The 16637-nt window shown below is 43.5% G+C and overlaps 1 protein-coding gene across 27 annotated transcripts in view; it reads right to left on the reverse strand.

Moving 5' to 3' along the window:
- DOCK9 (dedicator of cytokinesis 9) overlaps positions 1-16637 on the reverse strand; it is a 271968-nt gene that overhangs the window by 135776 nt on the left and 119555 nt on the right. For all 27 annotated transcript variants that reach the window (XM_034665402.1, XM_034665417.1, XM_034665414.1 and 24 more), the window contains exon 2: positions 14569-14685. In XM_034665402.1, the coding sequence (XP_034521293.1) occupies positions 14569-14685 (117 nt within the window). The remainder of the gene's footprint in view (positions 1-14568; positions 14686-16637) is intronic.

Raw genomic sequence — 16637 nt, forward strand, 5'->3', positions numbered from 1 at the left:
CTGACCCCAACCTGGCTCTGTCTTCTCTCCATCAGTGCTGGCCAACCCGCCACCCTGACCCCACTGAAGCTGGGAAACTGAGAGGCTCATGTTTCAAACCACAAGAAATGTGAGGTGAATAATTTAATTCGACTTCCTATGGAAGAATCTGAGAACTGATATTGGAAAGGGGTTTGAACAGAGAGCCAGGAAACCTGAGTTCTCATCTGAGCGTGGCCTCTAATTAGCTGTGTGATCTTGAGGGAAAGTTTTAAGTTTCCACATCTATAAAACAGAGTTTTCTAAGGATATTCGGGCTTCCTGTGTAATTTAAAAATTCCACAGTTCTGTGAACATGGAATTCTAAGTCTCTCTCTCTCAAATGGCTTATTATCTGAGTGCTATGAGGCGCTTTGAGAGAAACTAAAAGACATCCAAAAAAATAAGATGAATACTATGTCTGCTTTGATTGATTACCCTATTTATTTTTTTAGGAAAGGAATCCTTGGATTTGAGGGAGGGAAGAGTCACTTTGTAGACTTAAATAAATGTAGGGTGAGTGGTAACAGAGACGTGCTTTTGTGTCATTGTTTCTTTACTGTTCTAACCCTCTCAACCCATAAGGTATGGGACTTTTTATTAATCACTTTAGAATGGGCATTAAAACTATAATAAAACAACCCTCTTAATTCCTGGTGGGAAGCATGCATAGCCGCTGCTGTTCAAAATACCCTACTTTATAAGATTTTAATTAAGAGACTGAAACAAAAGGACCACCCTTCCCCTGGGGCCATATGAACAATGAGCTAGAGACAGGATCCCAGAGAAGTGGGTGGGCTGCCATGTGAGCCAGCTGCATGCATCCGCCACACACTGTCTCCCCATCTCTCCTGTTCAAAGGAGCACAGGGCTGGGAGTGTCCTCCCTCAGACAGAAAAACAAACATCACAGGCAGCCCAGAAGGGAGCGCAGGCCTGGAAACAGGAAGAGACGGCTCCTCTAGCATTCTAAGCACAACAGCTCGGAAGAGAAGTGAGGCCATTGCGCATCAGCTGAGACACTGAGAGAAAACAGTGAAGAAGGTCTTCGAGAGGCGGTAACTGGTCAGTTAGGCACATGGCTGCAGGATGTCGAAGAGTGAGGGAAATTTCTGAGGTGCCATCTCACCTCTGAGATGGGCTTGGAGGCTTGCAGAAGGCCTGAGGTCCGAGAAGAGGGCCCAAGACTCACTGATAGATGACCTGCTGACAGGGAAGGCCACCAGGTCTCTGGGCCTAGGTCAGCTCCCATCTACTCTCAGGCAAAAATGTGGACTCTCTCCGCTTAGCAGTCAACCCCTACCCTGTTTGTAATTCTACACAAAGCACCCTGTACTGGTGTTCATTTTTGTGTTTGTTTTAACTCCCGTAGTAGAACAATGCCTTCAGACCTTTGAGGGCTTGATGCATTTGCAGAGAAAGAGTACTTTGATCTTCCAGAAGGACAACCTTGGGGTGTGGTAGGAGGGGGCCAGCACTCAGTGAGGGGAGGGAAGAGGATGCCGCCAGAAATCAAAGCCCAGGCGGTGGAGGGAAGACAGCTCTTCAGGCTGGCGTCCCTCAGCCTGGCCCATCTCCTTTACTAAGCAAGTAAGCCCTGGGTAGAATTTATATTGTGCTCAACTGGGCCAAATGGACAGAGTCCACTTCAATGTTCTAAAGTTATCTTGGATTTTCAACTACTCCCTGTTAGACAGGGAGCTCTCAACACCTCCTTCTTTTTGTCCTAGGCCTGCGCCAAACTGCAGGGAACCTCACGTGTCTGTGGAGTTAGGCCCCTTTATATCATATGCTGGACACTGGCCTTGGTTGCATTTGTCTGTGCATGAAACATTACTACAAGAAACTCTGGGGACTTTACTGTGACTTATCGAGCACAGCATGATGGAACCTTTCCAAACGTCTGGCAGACGCATTTGATTCGAGTAGATGACTTGCTTTGGGAGGATTCAGTCCCAAGCCAGGCTGGAAACTGGGCGTTTCCCACATCTCCTTGCGGAGATCAAGTCTTGGCGACTAACCTACAATGTTCTATTAACAACAGAAGATCTCATTTTCAGTTTCCTGAGAACTCTCAATGTCGAATTCACGAATAATTAAGAAAATGGACAAGGCATGGGACACGACAGGATCTAGAGAAGGAATCCCATTTAGGTTTCTGGAGGGATTTTACAACAAACAACTCTCAAGGAGCCTATTAAAACCATGCTGGGGCCGCCTATACCTCACAGCTCTTCCTCACCAGCCCCTGCAAGCTACCGAGGCTCCCATCCAGCACCATCCTTCTCTGTTCGCTCGACAGTGCCGCCCCCTGTGACGTCAGTGACTTTCCCTGCTGGACATCCCCACAACAACGACTGATGTACAGTGCTCCTGTGTGCACCACTGTGTGGCACCCACACTCTCATGCCCACCTTCCCTCTATGTCCCTCTTACCCGTTCTCTGCCAGTCATCTCTCTAAAATTTTCATCTGCTAGCATCAGGCCTCAGGATAAATCCTTTCCATGACTCCTCAATGCCATCAGAATAGAGCCCAAGCTCCTCAGCAGAACCAAAGACCTTGGCTGAGCAGCTCTAATGACTTTTCCGGACTCTCCTGCCCTTCTTCCACCCTCCAGCACATGGGGACTTGTGACTCCCTCATGCACCAGGCCATCCACCTGACTGCAGAGCTGCTCTCCACCCACATCTCCTAACAGACTCCAGACCCGAGGACTATGCTGCCCATCTTTGCTTTTCCAACACCCAGCAGAACATCTGGCACAACATAAATGTTTGTTGAGTGAATGGGCAGTTGAGATTTTAAAATGGGGATTCTTTTATTCAACTGTAAGATCACTCAGGGTTCCAAATGAGACAGTGTCTCAGAACTGGTGAGCCATCAGGTAGGTTCTGTCACCACATACTGTCCTGTTTCCTAAAATGTCACATGCATTTGTAAGTGTCAGTAGACCTTTGAGAGTCATAAAAATTTCATTCTGCTAACCCCCCATATTATAGATTACATAACTTTCCAAATGCAGTAAACTATAACTAAATAAGTTAAATGTTCAGGACCCTTCATGACCAGACTCGTCAATTTTTCAGTTTTTAGAGATTTCCTTTGGTTTATGTTTGGTTTGGTGTTACAAAGAAGCTTGGTTTTAGTCACTCTTAAATACTGCTTCATAAGAGAGAACGGGGCGGGGGGGGGGGGAGGCGGTAATCCAGAAAAGCAGGAGTGGCCTTTGGTCATTTGGGGGACATATGGCAGGTCCAGCTTCCCCATGAGTAAGGGGCTCAGTCTGCCCCACATCACATGACTTTGCAAATCCTCAAAAATGAACTGATGTTACCTAGAGAGAAGGGGGATGCTTCCTAGGCCCTCAGCTCCCTCCCTGGCAACTGAGGGACATAAGCTTGAAATGCAAAGAGCCTTGCTGCTTGGTGGTGTCTCTTTGGATTCTTGCATATCTATGAGAACCCAAATTTTAGGGCAAATGTTATCTCTGAAATATCGATTAAGAAAAGTGAGTTTCAAGAAGGCTTCTCACTTACCCCACACCCAGATTAGTAACAGAGAGACCTAGGGCTAAACTTCAGGTCACATGATTAAATCTTGGGTCTAGAACGCCTACCATCCCTCTGATTGATTCATGTTCCATTTGGCAACAGAATCTTAAGGAAGGTATAAGCAAGCATAGTTTCTTTTGTTTTCTACTTACCTGTGTATGGCTCTGTATGTCTTTCTCTAGAATGCAATTTAGTTCCTGAAAAGACCATACCTTTGTGTGAACACCTAGCATAGTGAATATGCTTCACGTTAAAACGTGATACTGGTTATTTACATATTCCAAGATACTGGTGAGCTTTCCTCGTGTTCTCCTCATCACTCGGTGTACAGTTTCCCTGAGGCACCAAGGATGACTGCTCTCAAATCCCTCCACGTTTGCCGGCACCGCCACCGCCACACTGCTCATCAGAGCGTCGGGCCTCAGCACTTCCGTTCCTGGGATGCCATCCAAAGTCTTATTTTAAACATGGTGGAGCCAAGATTATGCTTTGCAGATAAAACGCGGAGCAGAAGTCCTGACGCGAGGACCTCTGACATCTGGGGACTTCGCCGAACTTCCTTACTCTGTCCTCTCTGGAGCTCATGCACACACTCAGCACGCATGCGCAGGATGCTGCCGGACACTCCGAGCAGGACACATTTGGCAGCATCTAGGCTCTGCCAGGCAACCCCGGCAGAAAAAGGCAGAGCAATGGACACAGCAGGACCCTTTCAAGTTGTAGGAACCACAGAGATTTTGAACTTACTAATATGTTCAATGACATCTGGTAATTCTGAGGCTAAAACCTAGATTTTCTCTTTAAGGACTCCTTGTTTTTGTTTTCCATGCAATCCTACTGTGTCTCCTTTCTTCTACTCCCCTGAGCTGCCACCTTGAGACAGTTTTATAGTTATGAATAATTATAAAGATCAATATTCAATGAATGTAGAGATGCAGTATAAATAAATCTCCATGTGCTTACATGGTCTTAGGATCACCTTCACTTAGAACTTTGTCTGTGTCTGTTCGTCATGTTTAATAACCTAGNGAGATGCAGTATAAATAAATCTCCATGTGCTTACATGGTCTTAGGATCACCTTCACTTAGAACTTTGTCTGTCTGTTCGTCATGTTTAATAACCTAGGACAAATACATTAATCACATACATAAAACTGTCCTCCTACCCCTCATTGCTCCAAGTATGGTCTGTGCTTACCCATTTCTACCAATTGTGGGACACTTACCATTCCCTCTGACCGGTTTAAAATGTGAGTCAAACATTATTTTAAAAAAGCAAAGAAGATTTGAGGAAGGAAGGGAGGAAGGGAGTGTGACCTGATGTGGGGAGTGCATGCACACAGTGTTGGACTATGAGAGTTACCCAGGCTCTTTTACCCTACGTGAGAGAATCAAATCTTAGACCCACTAATGCAGGTAATATTATATGCAAGTGCGTGTGTCCTATTTCATCTAGTTATTTATGTAGTTAATCTCAACTCCCTACTTGATCATAAGTTTTCCTCAGCAATGTGCAGTATTTTTTTTTTTTTANTTCCTCAGCAATGTGCAGTATTTTTCTTTTTTTTTTTTAAGATTTTATTTATTTATTTGAGAGAGAGAAAAAGCAAAAGGGCATGAACTGGGGGAGAGGCAGATGGGGAGGGAGAAGCAGACTCCTCGCTGAGCAGAGAGAGGTGGGGATTGATCCCAGAACCCTGAGATCATGACCTGAGCCAAAGGCAGACACTTAACCGACTCAGCCACCCACGTGCCCCACTGTGCAGTATTTCTAATAAAACCCATGTAATACAGGATCTGCCTCAGTGAAAAAAGGCCACTTCCCTTAGCAGGCTGTGTGGAGGAGAGTGGCTAACGTGCTTTGTAAACACAGAGATCAATGGGACAAGATCTTATTCTAATGGTTTTGGGGCAGGCACCACAGTTCCCTGAGTTACCCAGGTCCTGGGACACCATCACACATCCTGCATGAATGCCCCCACCCCCCAAAATAACACGGAGCACACATCAACCACGCCCCCTATCGTCGTATGCCAGGGCACATGACATATACCCTCTACTGATGGGCAAATGGACCAGCTCTGCCTGTAACAGAGTGTGGGGATCCAGAGGGACAGCCACGGCCTTCCTCTCTGACCACCACAGTATCACATGAGCTGAGCCTCACTGGGGAGCAGCAGCGGTCACGGCCAGCTCATCCTCCGATCCCACAAGGCTGCCACCTTCATTTAGAAAGCATGACACAAATCAAAGTTAGTTACGGTTCCTTGACATATTTCTGTGGTTGTGGATGGAGAATCTAGTAGAGAAGCTGTTATTCACAAGTAATTTTCACCCTCACCTAAATAATACTGAACTGGCATGGTTCCAAGACTGATATTCCTTTAAGTTTGTTGAGTGGCACAAGATTTTAAACAAATTAAGAAACAAATGTGGGGGCGCCTGGGTGGCACAGCGGTTAAGCGTCTGCCTTCGGCTCAGGGCGTGATCCCGGCGTTGCGGGATCGAGCCCCACATCAGGCTCCTCTGCTATGAGCCTGCTTCTTCCTCTCCCACTCCCCCTGCTTGTGTTCCCTCTCTCACTGGCTGTCTCTATCTCTGTCAAATAAATAAATAAAAAATCTTAAAAAAAAAAAAAGAAAGAAACAAATGTGACAGTCAAGGAAATAGTAACAACCAAATGGTCCTACATCATTTTCTTTTCCTGCTGCAGCTCCAGTAAGGAAGAAAGGTTACCATGTATATCTTCAAGGGGCTGAGGGATCCATCTCAAGCTTAGATTAAATGCTCAAAATAGTCATCTGACCAGCTATGCCTATAACTTACTTCTATTTGACTTTAGGTATCATCTAGGTTCAATAGCCCCAGTAGTTGGGCTGAAATATTTTACATCTTTAACTTTCCAAATTTCTGTCAAACTATTTAGTGTTTTGTTACATGTTGATTCACTTTACCCACGAGCCTTCCAAGGTCACCCGTGCCATGATCCATGCTGCCTACCCAGCATCCCCGTGTGATTGCAAACACCAAAACACCTCTTCTCCAAGTGCCACTTTGCTCCAATGACCCCACGCCAAACATTTCTGCTCCTTCACCCACCAGGTCCTCTACTATCTTCCTTTCTCAGTAACATCCACCTCTAAAGACTCCACACCCGGCCAAGAGTCCATGGGAGGCCATTTTAGAACCTCAAGTGCCTCCGTCTTGGGCCCTGCTGCTATTCCCCTCCCCCACACACACCATCTTGCCACTACAACCCCCATCCTCTGTTTTCTCTTCTCAGTTCTCAAGCACTGACATTCCCAAAAAGGCTGTTTTCACGAAAATGTTAGGTGGAAGGAGCCCACTCTTGGTTGGTGATTCATACATTCTCATTTTCTCTCTCCCTCTCACTCATTCATCCCACTCAACAAGTATTATTGAATTCCTGCCCTGTGCCATGTGTTTCTAGGTGCTTGGAAACATCAGTGCACAGGACTAAGATCCTTGCCTCCACAGAGTTCACATGAATAAACATGTAAGTATGTTGGAAGTTGATAAGCAATGTGGTGAGAAAAAAATAAAACATAAATGGGACCAAGAAGGCCAAAGGGGGTCGGGCAGTATGGCAATCAGCAAGGATTTCCCTAAGAAGGTAAGATTGGCAAAAGGCTTGCAGGAGGTGAGAGACAGCTGGGTAAAGAATTCACTGGCTCAGGGGAAAGCCTGAGAAAGTCCCTAAGGTAAGAGACGGCCCAGGGTGAAGGAGAAGCCAATGTGTCTGCAGCAGACAGTGTGGGAAGACAGTCAGGGAGGTCATGGGTAGACAAGGCCATAGCAGCCCTTCTGGCCATGATAAGGTCTTCACTGAAGGCCTCTGAACACAGGAGTGATATCATCTCATCTAATCTACCTTTTAAATTTATTTTTAAATGATCACTCTGGTTCCTCCGTTAGGATAAACTGGAAGGGGTCAAGAAAAGGATCTAGAAGATTTGATAGGAAGCTCTTGCATTAACCAGGGCATGAAAGGATGAGGGCTATGGCCATGGAGGAACTAACAATGACACTGTCACCCCCTCTTCACCCTATTCCCTAGGTTTCCAAACCCTTCTTACTGCCCTCCTCCCCCACTGAGCTGTACCTTCCCTGAGCCAGCCTGACACTAACCCTTCAGCCAAATCCACTCTTAATTTCTCAATAGCCAATCCTCTCCATGTTGTTCAGAGATGAAACTCTCTCTCTTCTCCCCCCAAAAGACCCTGAATTCCACTCCCAAGATCCCCAAAGAGCCCTGTTTCTTTCTTTTTTAAAAGATTTTATTTATGAGGCACCTGAGTTGCTCAGTCAGTTAAGCATCTGCCTTCCACTCAGGTCATGATCCCCGGGTCCTGGGATTGGGTGCCGCGCCAGGCTCCCAGATCAGCAAGGAGCCTGCTCTTCCCTCTACCTCTGCTGTTGCCTGATGTTTGTTTGTTTGTTTGTTTATGAGAGAGAGCATGGAGGGGGGGAGCAGAGGAGGAGGGAGAGGGAAAGAATCTCGAGCAGACTCCCCATTGAGCGTGGAGCCCGATGCAGGGCTCCATCTCATGACCCTGAGATCATGACCTGAGCTGAAACCAAGAGTCAGACACTTCACTGAGCCACCCAGGTGCCCCTGCGAAGAGCCCTGTTTCAAACCACATCCCTATAACACTGGCATCTTCCATGTCTTCCCCATCCCTGGACTTCCTTTCTTAGCTCATTCTCTCGTTTTCCCAATCCTGATAAAACCTCTTGTTCTTACTTTGAGCCATGATGATTCCTTCTCTCTGCGACCATGTAACACTACCCCTGTACCTGATCTGCTCTCCTCATCAGCCCTGGGCAGAAACTATCTTCACCAGCAAAGATGTCCTAGGTATCAACTCCCCACCCCATCAGGAGGAGCGTGAGACTGTCTGTCCTTTCTCCCTACCTTCTTCAAACTCCTCTCACTGTCTTCCAGGACCCTGCAGTTTCCTGGTTCTTTCCCTACTTTGTCTTTTTCCCACCTGCCTCCTTCCTCAGTGAAGGTGCCCCCAAGATCCAGTCCTCACAGGGGCACCCCCATCCTCTTGGTGTCTGCGCTGCTGACTCATATTGCTATGGGTAAGCCCAGATCAATAACCCCTGCTCCTCTCTTAGACTGAACTTCTGCCTTTCCAACCACTTAAAGGATTCTTAGCACCTGGATGTCCCACTATCTCCAACTTAATAGAATAAATTCCCATGGGACTCGATCTCTCTTGTGATACTAGTCACATTCTCCTATCAGAAACATAAGGTCATTATCTCTTCTAAGTTTTGAGCAATTTGAAAGCAGAAGCCCTGTCTCATACTCTTAAGCATCTCACAAGGTTGAGCCCTTTGCACAAGGAGTAGAACTACCAATTACAATTATACTCTTCAACTCAACTGATCAGTTTCATCCAAAAAATAAGCTTTTAAAATATATTTGATCATGAAAGTATGATCTGTCCCTGTTTTCTGTAAAAGTCATTACTTAAACTAGAATTAAAATTCTCATCTCCTAAAGGTCTGGCCAATGTCAATTTAGAAATATTATATTTATCCAGATTTTATTCGGGTAGCTTCAATCCTGGACATGAACTAATATCCCAGAAACCACAATGTTCACAGAAATTTACATTGTTGGCCACTGAATTCCCTCTGATAAAAATTTCGAGGAATTTATCAAAAGAACATTTTTCAATAAAAAGCTCAAAACAAAGTACCGAGATTAATTTTTTTGGCAGCATATAATAAAAGTGAGGACAAAACAGTGTGGAAAGAATTTTTCCTTTTCAAAGGGACAGATGGGAAATGAGATCAGGGACTTCCAGGCCCTTTGTAAGTAGCAGGGCCTGGCTTCCTTTTCAGGTCAGTGGTTTGTAGATCATTATCAGTCTCATGTAAGTAGAAAAGGAAAAGAAACAGAGGAAAAATAAAAATCAGGATGTTATTTAAAGGGAAATGGATTAACCACATTTTTCTATACAATGCTGAGAACACTCTAGGATTCTCCTGTATCTAAACATTTCCAAAAACGAAAATTTCTAGGATTGCCCATTATTAATAATCTTTCCTTGGTACACTTATCTTTTGCTTTAAATTCTCTTGCTAGGGAATATGATGTCGATACTAAGCCATGAAATATGCAGGAAGAGCACCGGAGAAATTAATCCTCACTCTGACTTTGACCAACTTTAAGGATGACAATAATTTCACATCTGTGGAGCACAGAAATCCTGCAACCATATGCTCTCTTTTTTTTCAATTGTAGTAAAATAGTCATAACATAAAGTTCACCATTTAACCATTTTAAGTGTACAGCTCAGGAGCATTAAGAACACTCTCACTATGGCGCAGCCATCACCACCATCCACCCCACAGAACACTTCATCCTGCAAAACCGAAACTCTTAACCTTTTAAACAAAAACTCCCCATTCCCCCAGCCCCTGACCACCACCATTCTACTTCCTGTCTCTATAAATGTGACTATTTAAGTACCTCTTGTAAATGGAATCATACAAGATTTGTCCTTTCTGATTGCTGCATTTCACTTAGCATAATATGCCCAAGGCTCACCCATGTTGTGGCCCATGGCAAAATTTCCTTCCTTTTGAAGGCTGAATAACATCCCATTATATGGATAGATCCCATTTTGTTTATCCATTCATCCACTGATGGATACTTGGGTTGTTTCCACCTTTTGGCTGTTGTGACTAATGCTGCTATGAACATGGGTGTACAAGTATCTCTAAGTCTCTGCTTTCAATTCCTTTAGGTACATCTCTGGAAGTGAAACACAATACGCTCTTTTTATTTCTCCCATACAAATCCTATCCTTGTTAGTTTATATCACACACCAAACACTAGTTTTTGTGAAATATAAATGGTATCCATAAATGCCTCCAGCATCCTTTTTGACTAATTACTACCTTTCCCATGTTCTACCACTTTACTGCACACACATTAGTAAGCTTGTAATAAGCCAGGATACAAGGAGCTCCTTAGCAAGCTGCATATTCAGTGGAGTGATGGCAACAGTTAAGAATGTCAAACCACCAGGCACCTGGGTGGCTCAGTCAGTTAAGCATCTGCTTTCAGCTCAAGTCATTATCCTGGAGTCCCTGGATCGAGTCCTGTGTCGGCTCCCTGCTCAGCAAGGGGTCTGCTTCTCCTTCTGTTCCTCCCCCTGCTCCTTCTCTCTCTCTCTCTCAAGAAATAAAAAAAAATAAAAAAATAATCTTTAAAAAACCACCAGTATCACCTGGTAAAAGACTTCCACCTGGAGGAGAATTGTAACTGGGAGTCAATGGCCAGACCCACATGGGGTTCTATGTGTCTGAAGAGAAGGGGAGCAATCCTGGGCATTACTTTCAATTGTGTGTAGATGTGTCATTTCTTCAGCAAGAGTCAACTTATGTTTCTTGATCTAAAACATTCTAACAATAAAGAGACTAGGTGGATGTGAGGTGGGTGGGAGGACAGAGATTCACACACACAAGGCCTGAGGCTTCACTGGGGCCACAGCACAGGTGGTGACACTAGACCACAAAAGGCATAAGAAGCCGTTAGTGAAAAGCCCAAGACAATGTGCCTAGGTATAAATATATACAGTGTGACAGTGAGTATTAAAGGAATTAAGAGAATGGGGAAAAAAATCATTGTGGACTTGAACAACTTCAGAGGACAAGGGATGTGAAGTGGCCTCAGAAGGGTGAGAAGATTCTAGACGGATGGACGAGAAAAGAAGATATTGCCAGCAAGGAGAACCATGAAGCCAACACAGAGACAGAAGAGAACAGACCCCAAAGCATGGGGCTGATTCTGAAAAGAGAAGTCCAATCAGCTAGTGAGGGATGTCTCAGCCACACTCCTGCCCCTGGCTCTGGCAAATAAAACTTTAATTCATAAATATTCTGAGGGCTGAGAACTGTCCTTTTGCCTTTTTAAAATCCACACTGACTCCATGTCTCTCAGGTTATTCTGTCTGTTTCTTTTAAACACTCTTCTCCCACCCTTCAGCAAGTACATTTGACCAAAAAAATCTTCTCTACATAAGACTCAAGTTCAGAAAATACACATGGCCTTGAAAGCTGATCAATATCAGGGTGCGTGGGTGGCATAGAGGGTTAAGAATCCAACTCTTGGCTTGGGCTCAGGTTGTAATCTCAGGGTTGTGAGACTGAGCCGTGCATCAGGCTCCGCACTTACTTGGCACGAGTATGCTTCAGACTCTCTCTCCCTCTCCCTCCACCCCTCGCATCCCCCTAAAATAAATAAATAAACCTTAAAAAAAAAAAAAAAAACCAAAACCTGACCAAGACCAACATATGTCCTTCTCTAAAATGGTACAAATGTTTCATCACTATCCGTGCTTATATTTTAGTAAATTATCACTTTGAATGCATTTGACAGAACTTTGCACAAAGTTCTATTATTTTAATAGTTAACTAGTAGTGTTTAACTAGTAAGCATATTGCAAATTAACCCCCAGCATGCATTTTTGCTCACAATTTGACCCACTTCCTAACCATCTTGCTATTTTTTCCCATATGAAATACTTTCTCCTGATCTAATTGTTCCCTCTGCCTCTAATAATACAATGATAGTTCCTTGTATTATTCTATTCTGCCTAAAAATAGAGAGACAGAGGGAATCTGTGACACTTCTAAGACATTTTGCTCATTCAGCTACGTAGACAGTTATTAAAATCACCAAGACAATCTAACAAGAAAGTACAGTGTAAATGGCCTTACTTAGACTATAGGAATCTCCAGGAAAACAAGTAACAGCATCCAAATTTAAATGTAACCCTCATAATTGCTGTGACGGGGATCAAAGCTGAAATTCAAGCTCCTTAATCTTTGGGAAAAACTTCCCCAAAACAGAAAATAACTTGCTTATTCAATCTTGGCCAGCAAAATGTCAGTGAGTTCTTTGCCTTCCCTAGAAAATTTGTGCCTGGTATCTCCAGGGAAATAGTTACAAATAAAAGGGACAAAGGAGTTTTTCTCAGAGTTTCAATCATCTGGTTCTACAACTGCTTACACATCCAGGTTCCTTGTCCCTGGGGTAAAAAATGGTACTAAATTAACTGTATCTTGTTTCTTTGGTTTGTTTGCATCTTAAGTAATTTTATCTCAGGCTGCAAATACAACTTTGCATTCTAGGTTGCAAACACTGGGTAACTTTATTACTCATACCAAGAAGAATACATATACTTCATGCTCAGAGACATTTGAGATAACCTTTAGCTCCCTCGGAGCACACTACAGGAAACCTGTGTCAATGTGAAGGTTAATTTGTACTCATCTGATTTAATGTCTCATGCTAATAAACTTATTGCCAAAGTCACAGGTGAAAGAAATCATCCTCAAGCTTCCATTTCTGTTTTAGCTGAGTAGTCTATTCATGCAATGAGGTCTTCAAAGCGTCATGTTTTGGGGCATGATCTGAAACCATTTATCAGTGTAAGGTACTTCGGCGGCAGCACCACACTCATGACCAATGCCACATCCACAGCATTCCTTATTTTTCAGGAGGGAATTAAAGAATAATCATTTTCTTCACATGTATCTCTAACAAGTTTTTAAAAAGTGAACATTTGTGAGAATTCCCACCTTTGTTACAAACTGGTGGAAATCTGGTGGGAAAAAAAAAACTTCAAGGAATATAATTTAACAATGGTTATTAACATGGAAGTTTCTAAAGACAAGGCAGTAGGCACAGAACTGTATGTGGTAGGTTGTTTTGGGCAGTGGGATTAGGAAGAAAGGAGTGGGAGAGGCGTTTAACATCAAGTATTTCAATTGTGCCTATTCTGTTCTGTTTTACAAGTATGTAGTGCTTTTTATTTTATTTTTTAAATTTATTTTTTTTTATTTATTTATTTGGTGTGGAGCCCAACCCAGGACTTGAACTCACGACCCTGAGATCAAGACCTGAGCTAGATCAACAGTCGGAGGCTCAACTGACTGCGCCACCCTGGTGCTCCTGTAGTACTTTTCAAATTAAACAATGAAGAATGAAGCTTTAAAAAAAATAAGGCAGCTCAATTCACAGAAGACACGGCATTGGATGGTAATAGCACCAGGTAAAGAAGCTTTGAGGCAGAAAAGAAGGAAGCACCATGATGAGGTGGGTCCCAGAGAGCAAGGAAATAACCAGAACCTCCAAACAGACCGAGGTGACTCCAGGCTGCCCAGCCACTAACACGATTGGGGTCCTACTCTCACTCCTCACTAGCCTCAAAGCTCTTGTGAGTCGCTCGGCCACAGGGCCTTTGCATTCTCAAAGACTTCAAGCAACAATCTAGAGAGCAGCTCACAGCAGGAGCCGTGCCAGGTCCTTGGCTGGCAGCTGCTGAGATCCAAGGAACAGCATCTGTCACGGCACCAGAGAGGTGGACGTCAAGACATTCCTGGTTACCCCAAGCCCTTCCTTCTCTGTGAGCCCACACATGGTTCAGGGGCTGTCTTGTGGTAGTTTCCCAAAGTGCTATCCTGAAAGGACACATGACAAAATCCTCCAGTGCTCCCCAGCAAATCCTCTTCTTAGCACCAAGGCACTGGGCAAAAACCCTAAATCTCTCTTCAAACAAAGCTCATAAGATATAGGAGGCACTTGTGTCCATTAAATCTACCCAGAGTATAGCACTTTTATTTAAAATATAACACACACAAAAAATACTTATGTTCCACACGTAATACATATATGTATATATGTAAGCATATGCATGTATTTGCCTGTATGCATATGTAAACATGTATAACACATATTCCTATCTGTGTGTATTTATATGCAAAAATAATACCATTTAAGAAATCAACCCATAAAGGAATGCATGGAAAAATATAATGATACAACTTTTCTCTCTTAAATAACATCTTCATCTTAAAAATCCTAAAATTAAATAGCCAAACAATAACTCAGTAGATTAAAAAGAACTGTTTGTAAAGATCAACCACATCTATTTAAAAGTTATTTACCTGAAAGTCATCATAAGGGAAGAGCAACATCTCCCTTAAACAATCATTCAGTATCTGTGTCTTCTTCTGGACGATGACATTTTCATAGTCGAGTGGTTCAATCAGCTTTGGCTTTGCCTAAAAGGTAAAAAAATAAGCAACTGAAACATTCTTATAGATAAATGCAATTACTTGAGATTAATGAACTTTATACTATGTGCTTTTGCATTTTCCAACTTTTCTTCAATGAAAGCATGTTAATTTTACTACAAGGAAGAATCACAAACAAGACATAAAAGTTATTTTCGAAGGAACAGAAGACACTTCCTGGTACTCGGTCTATCTACAATCATGCTTATTTAGTTATTAAAGCACAAAGAAGGCTATGAAGTCTGGTGGAATGTCCAGTTGTGTCCTGGGTCACCCCTGGCTAGGTCAGTCCCCATCCAAGCCTTAGGCTCTGCCAGAACTGCCCTGCTTAGGGGTCCAGCTGTGGTCTGGTAGTGAGAGCTGGATGCCAACAGTGGCCCAGGCTTAAAACATCCACAGGACTCACTATTTCACTTAAGGCTCTACAAACTCTTCTCAGAGTATCAAGATATCCCTGTCTCCTAAAATGCCTATATACACTTTATATAATACCTAAACATATAAAAATGTGAGCTGTGGGGGTGAGAGGATGGTATCACTTAAACCAGTGTTTGTGGGTGAACCTCAGCAGGTAGGGATGACCACCCCTACCATGCACCAAGCAGAAAAAAGAGGCAATAAGCAAGTGGGAAAAGGAATGAGGGAATATGCCTTTTTTGACTATTTCCAAAGTTAGCCTTCTCAGTAAAAATCTCTTCTCTCTATTGCTAGACATTGCCATGGTGTTTGCTGATCACCTAGCACATGGAAGGCACTAACTGGGCTAGGTCAGGGAGAAAGACACCTATGCAACTGTATCACAGTACGCCAAGTGATAAAACAGGTATGCATGCACACGTGCACATGTGCACACACACACACACAATGTTCTCAGAAGTAACTACGTCCGTTATAGCAATAGTTCCTGCAAAATTATGTTTTGAAACCATTAATAAAAATCATCTGATGACATAATCTCAACACATGTTATGCCTATTAAAATGACAATATATACAAAATATATTAAAGACATCTGGTATGTGGCATCACACTGGGAATTGGTGAGGCTGCTGCATATTCCCCAAATCTCTCCTTTCCTTCTAGGTACAGCGGGACTACCTTTCCCAGCCTCCCCAGGATTACGTGTGGCCCTGTGTCTTGTGGCCAATGGCAGGTGAGGAGAAGAAGTGTGGCGACTGCCAAGCCTGGACCATAAAAGCTCTGCTAGAGACTGAATGTCGTATCCTTCCAAAATTCGCACGTTGAAACGTAATCCCCAGTGTGATGGTTTTAGGAAGTGGGGCCTTTGGGAGGCAATTAAGTCATGAAGGTAGAGGCCTTATGAACTGATAAGTAACCTTACAAAAAAGACCCCTGAGAACGCCCTTCTGCCATGTGAGGACACAGTGAGCAGAAAGCCATCTATAAACCAAGAAGTGGGCTCTCTCCAGACACCAAGCTGGCTAGTGCCTTGATCTTAGACTTCCTAGCCTCGAGAACTGTGAGAAAAAAATATGTTGTGTAAGCCTCCCTACTCCCTTATATTCTGTTCCAGCTGCCCTAAGTGACTAAGATAGCCTCCTCCCTTCTCCCCTCTGCCAGCAGCAAGCACAGGACACAGCACTGGACTCAGGAGGCCTGAGGAGAGGATAAAGCCCCAAGATAGAAGGCATCTGGATCCTCAACCACCCAACAGAAGGCTGCCTCCAGAAAACAGGTGCTGAAATATCCCTGAGCAGGAGTGAAAGCATCTACTGTGTTAACCACTGAGATTCTGGAGTTGTTTAAAGGGGTTGTCAGCCTACTCTACCTAACATACATACAAATGCTCATATTTAACTTCCATTATTTGATTTAAAAGTAGACTCTACAAAGATGTTTGGATATGCTATGAAAAAAATGCAATGACCAAACAAGGGCATCGTTATTATAATTAAGCAAAATATACATTTATGGGCAGA

Source organism: Ailuropoda melanoleuca, chromosome 7 (genome assembly GCF_002007445.2).
Source record: "Ailuropoda melanoleuca isolate Jingjing chromosome 7, ASM200744v2, whole genome shotgun sequence".
In the NCBI taxonomy this organism is placed as follows: Eukaryota; Metazoa; Chordata; class Mammalia; order Carnivora; family Ursidae; genus Ailuropoda; species Ailuropoda melanoleuca.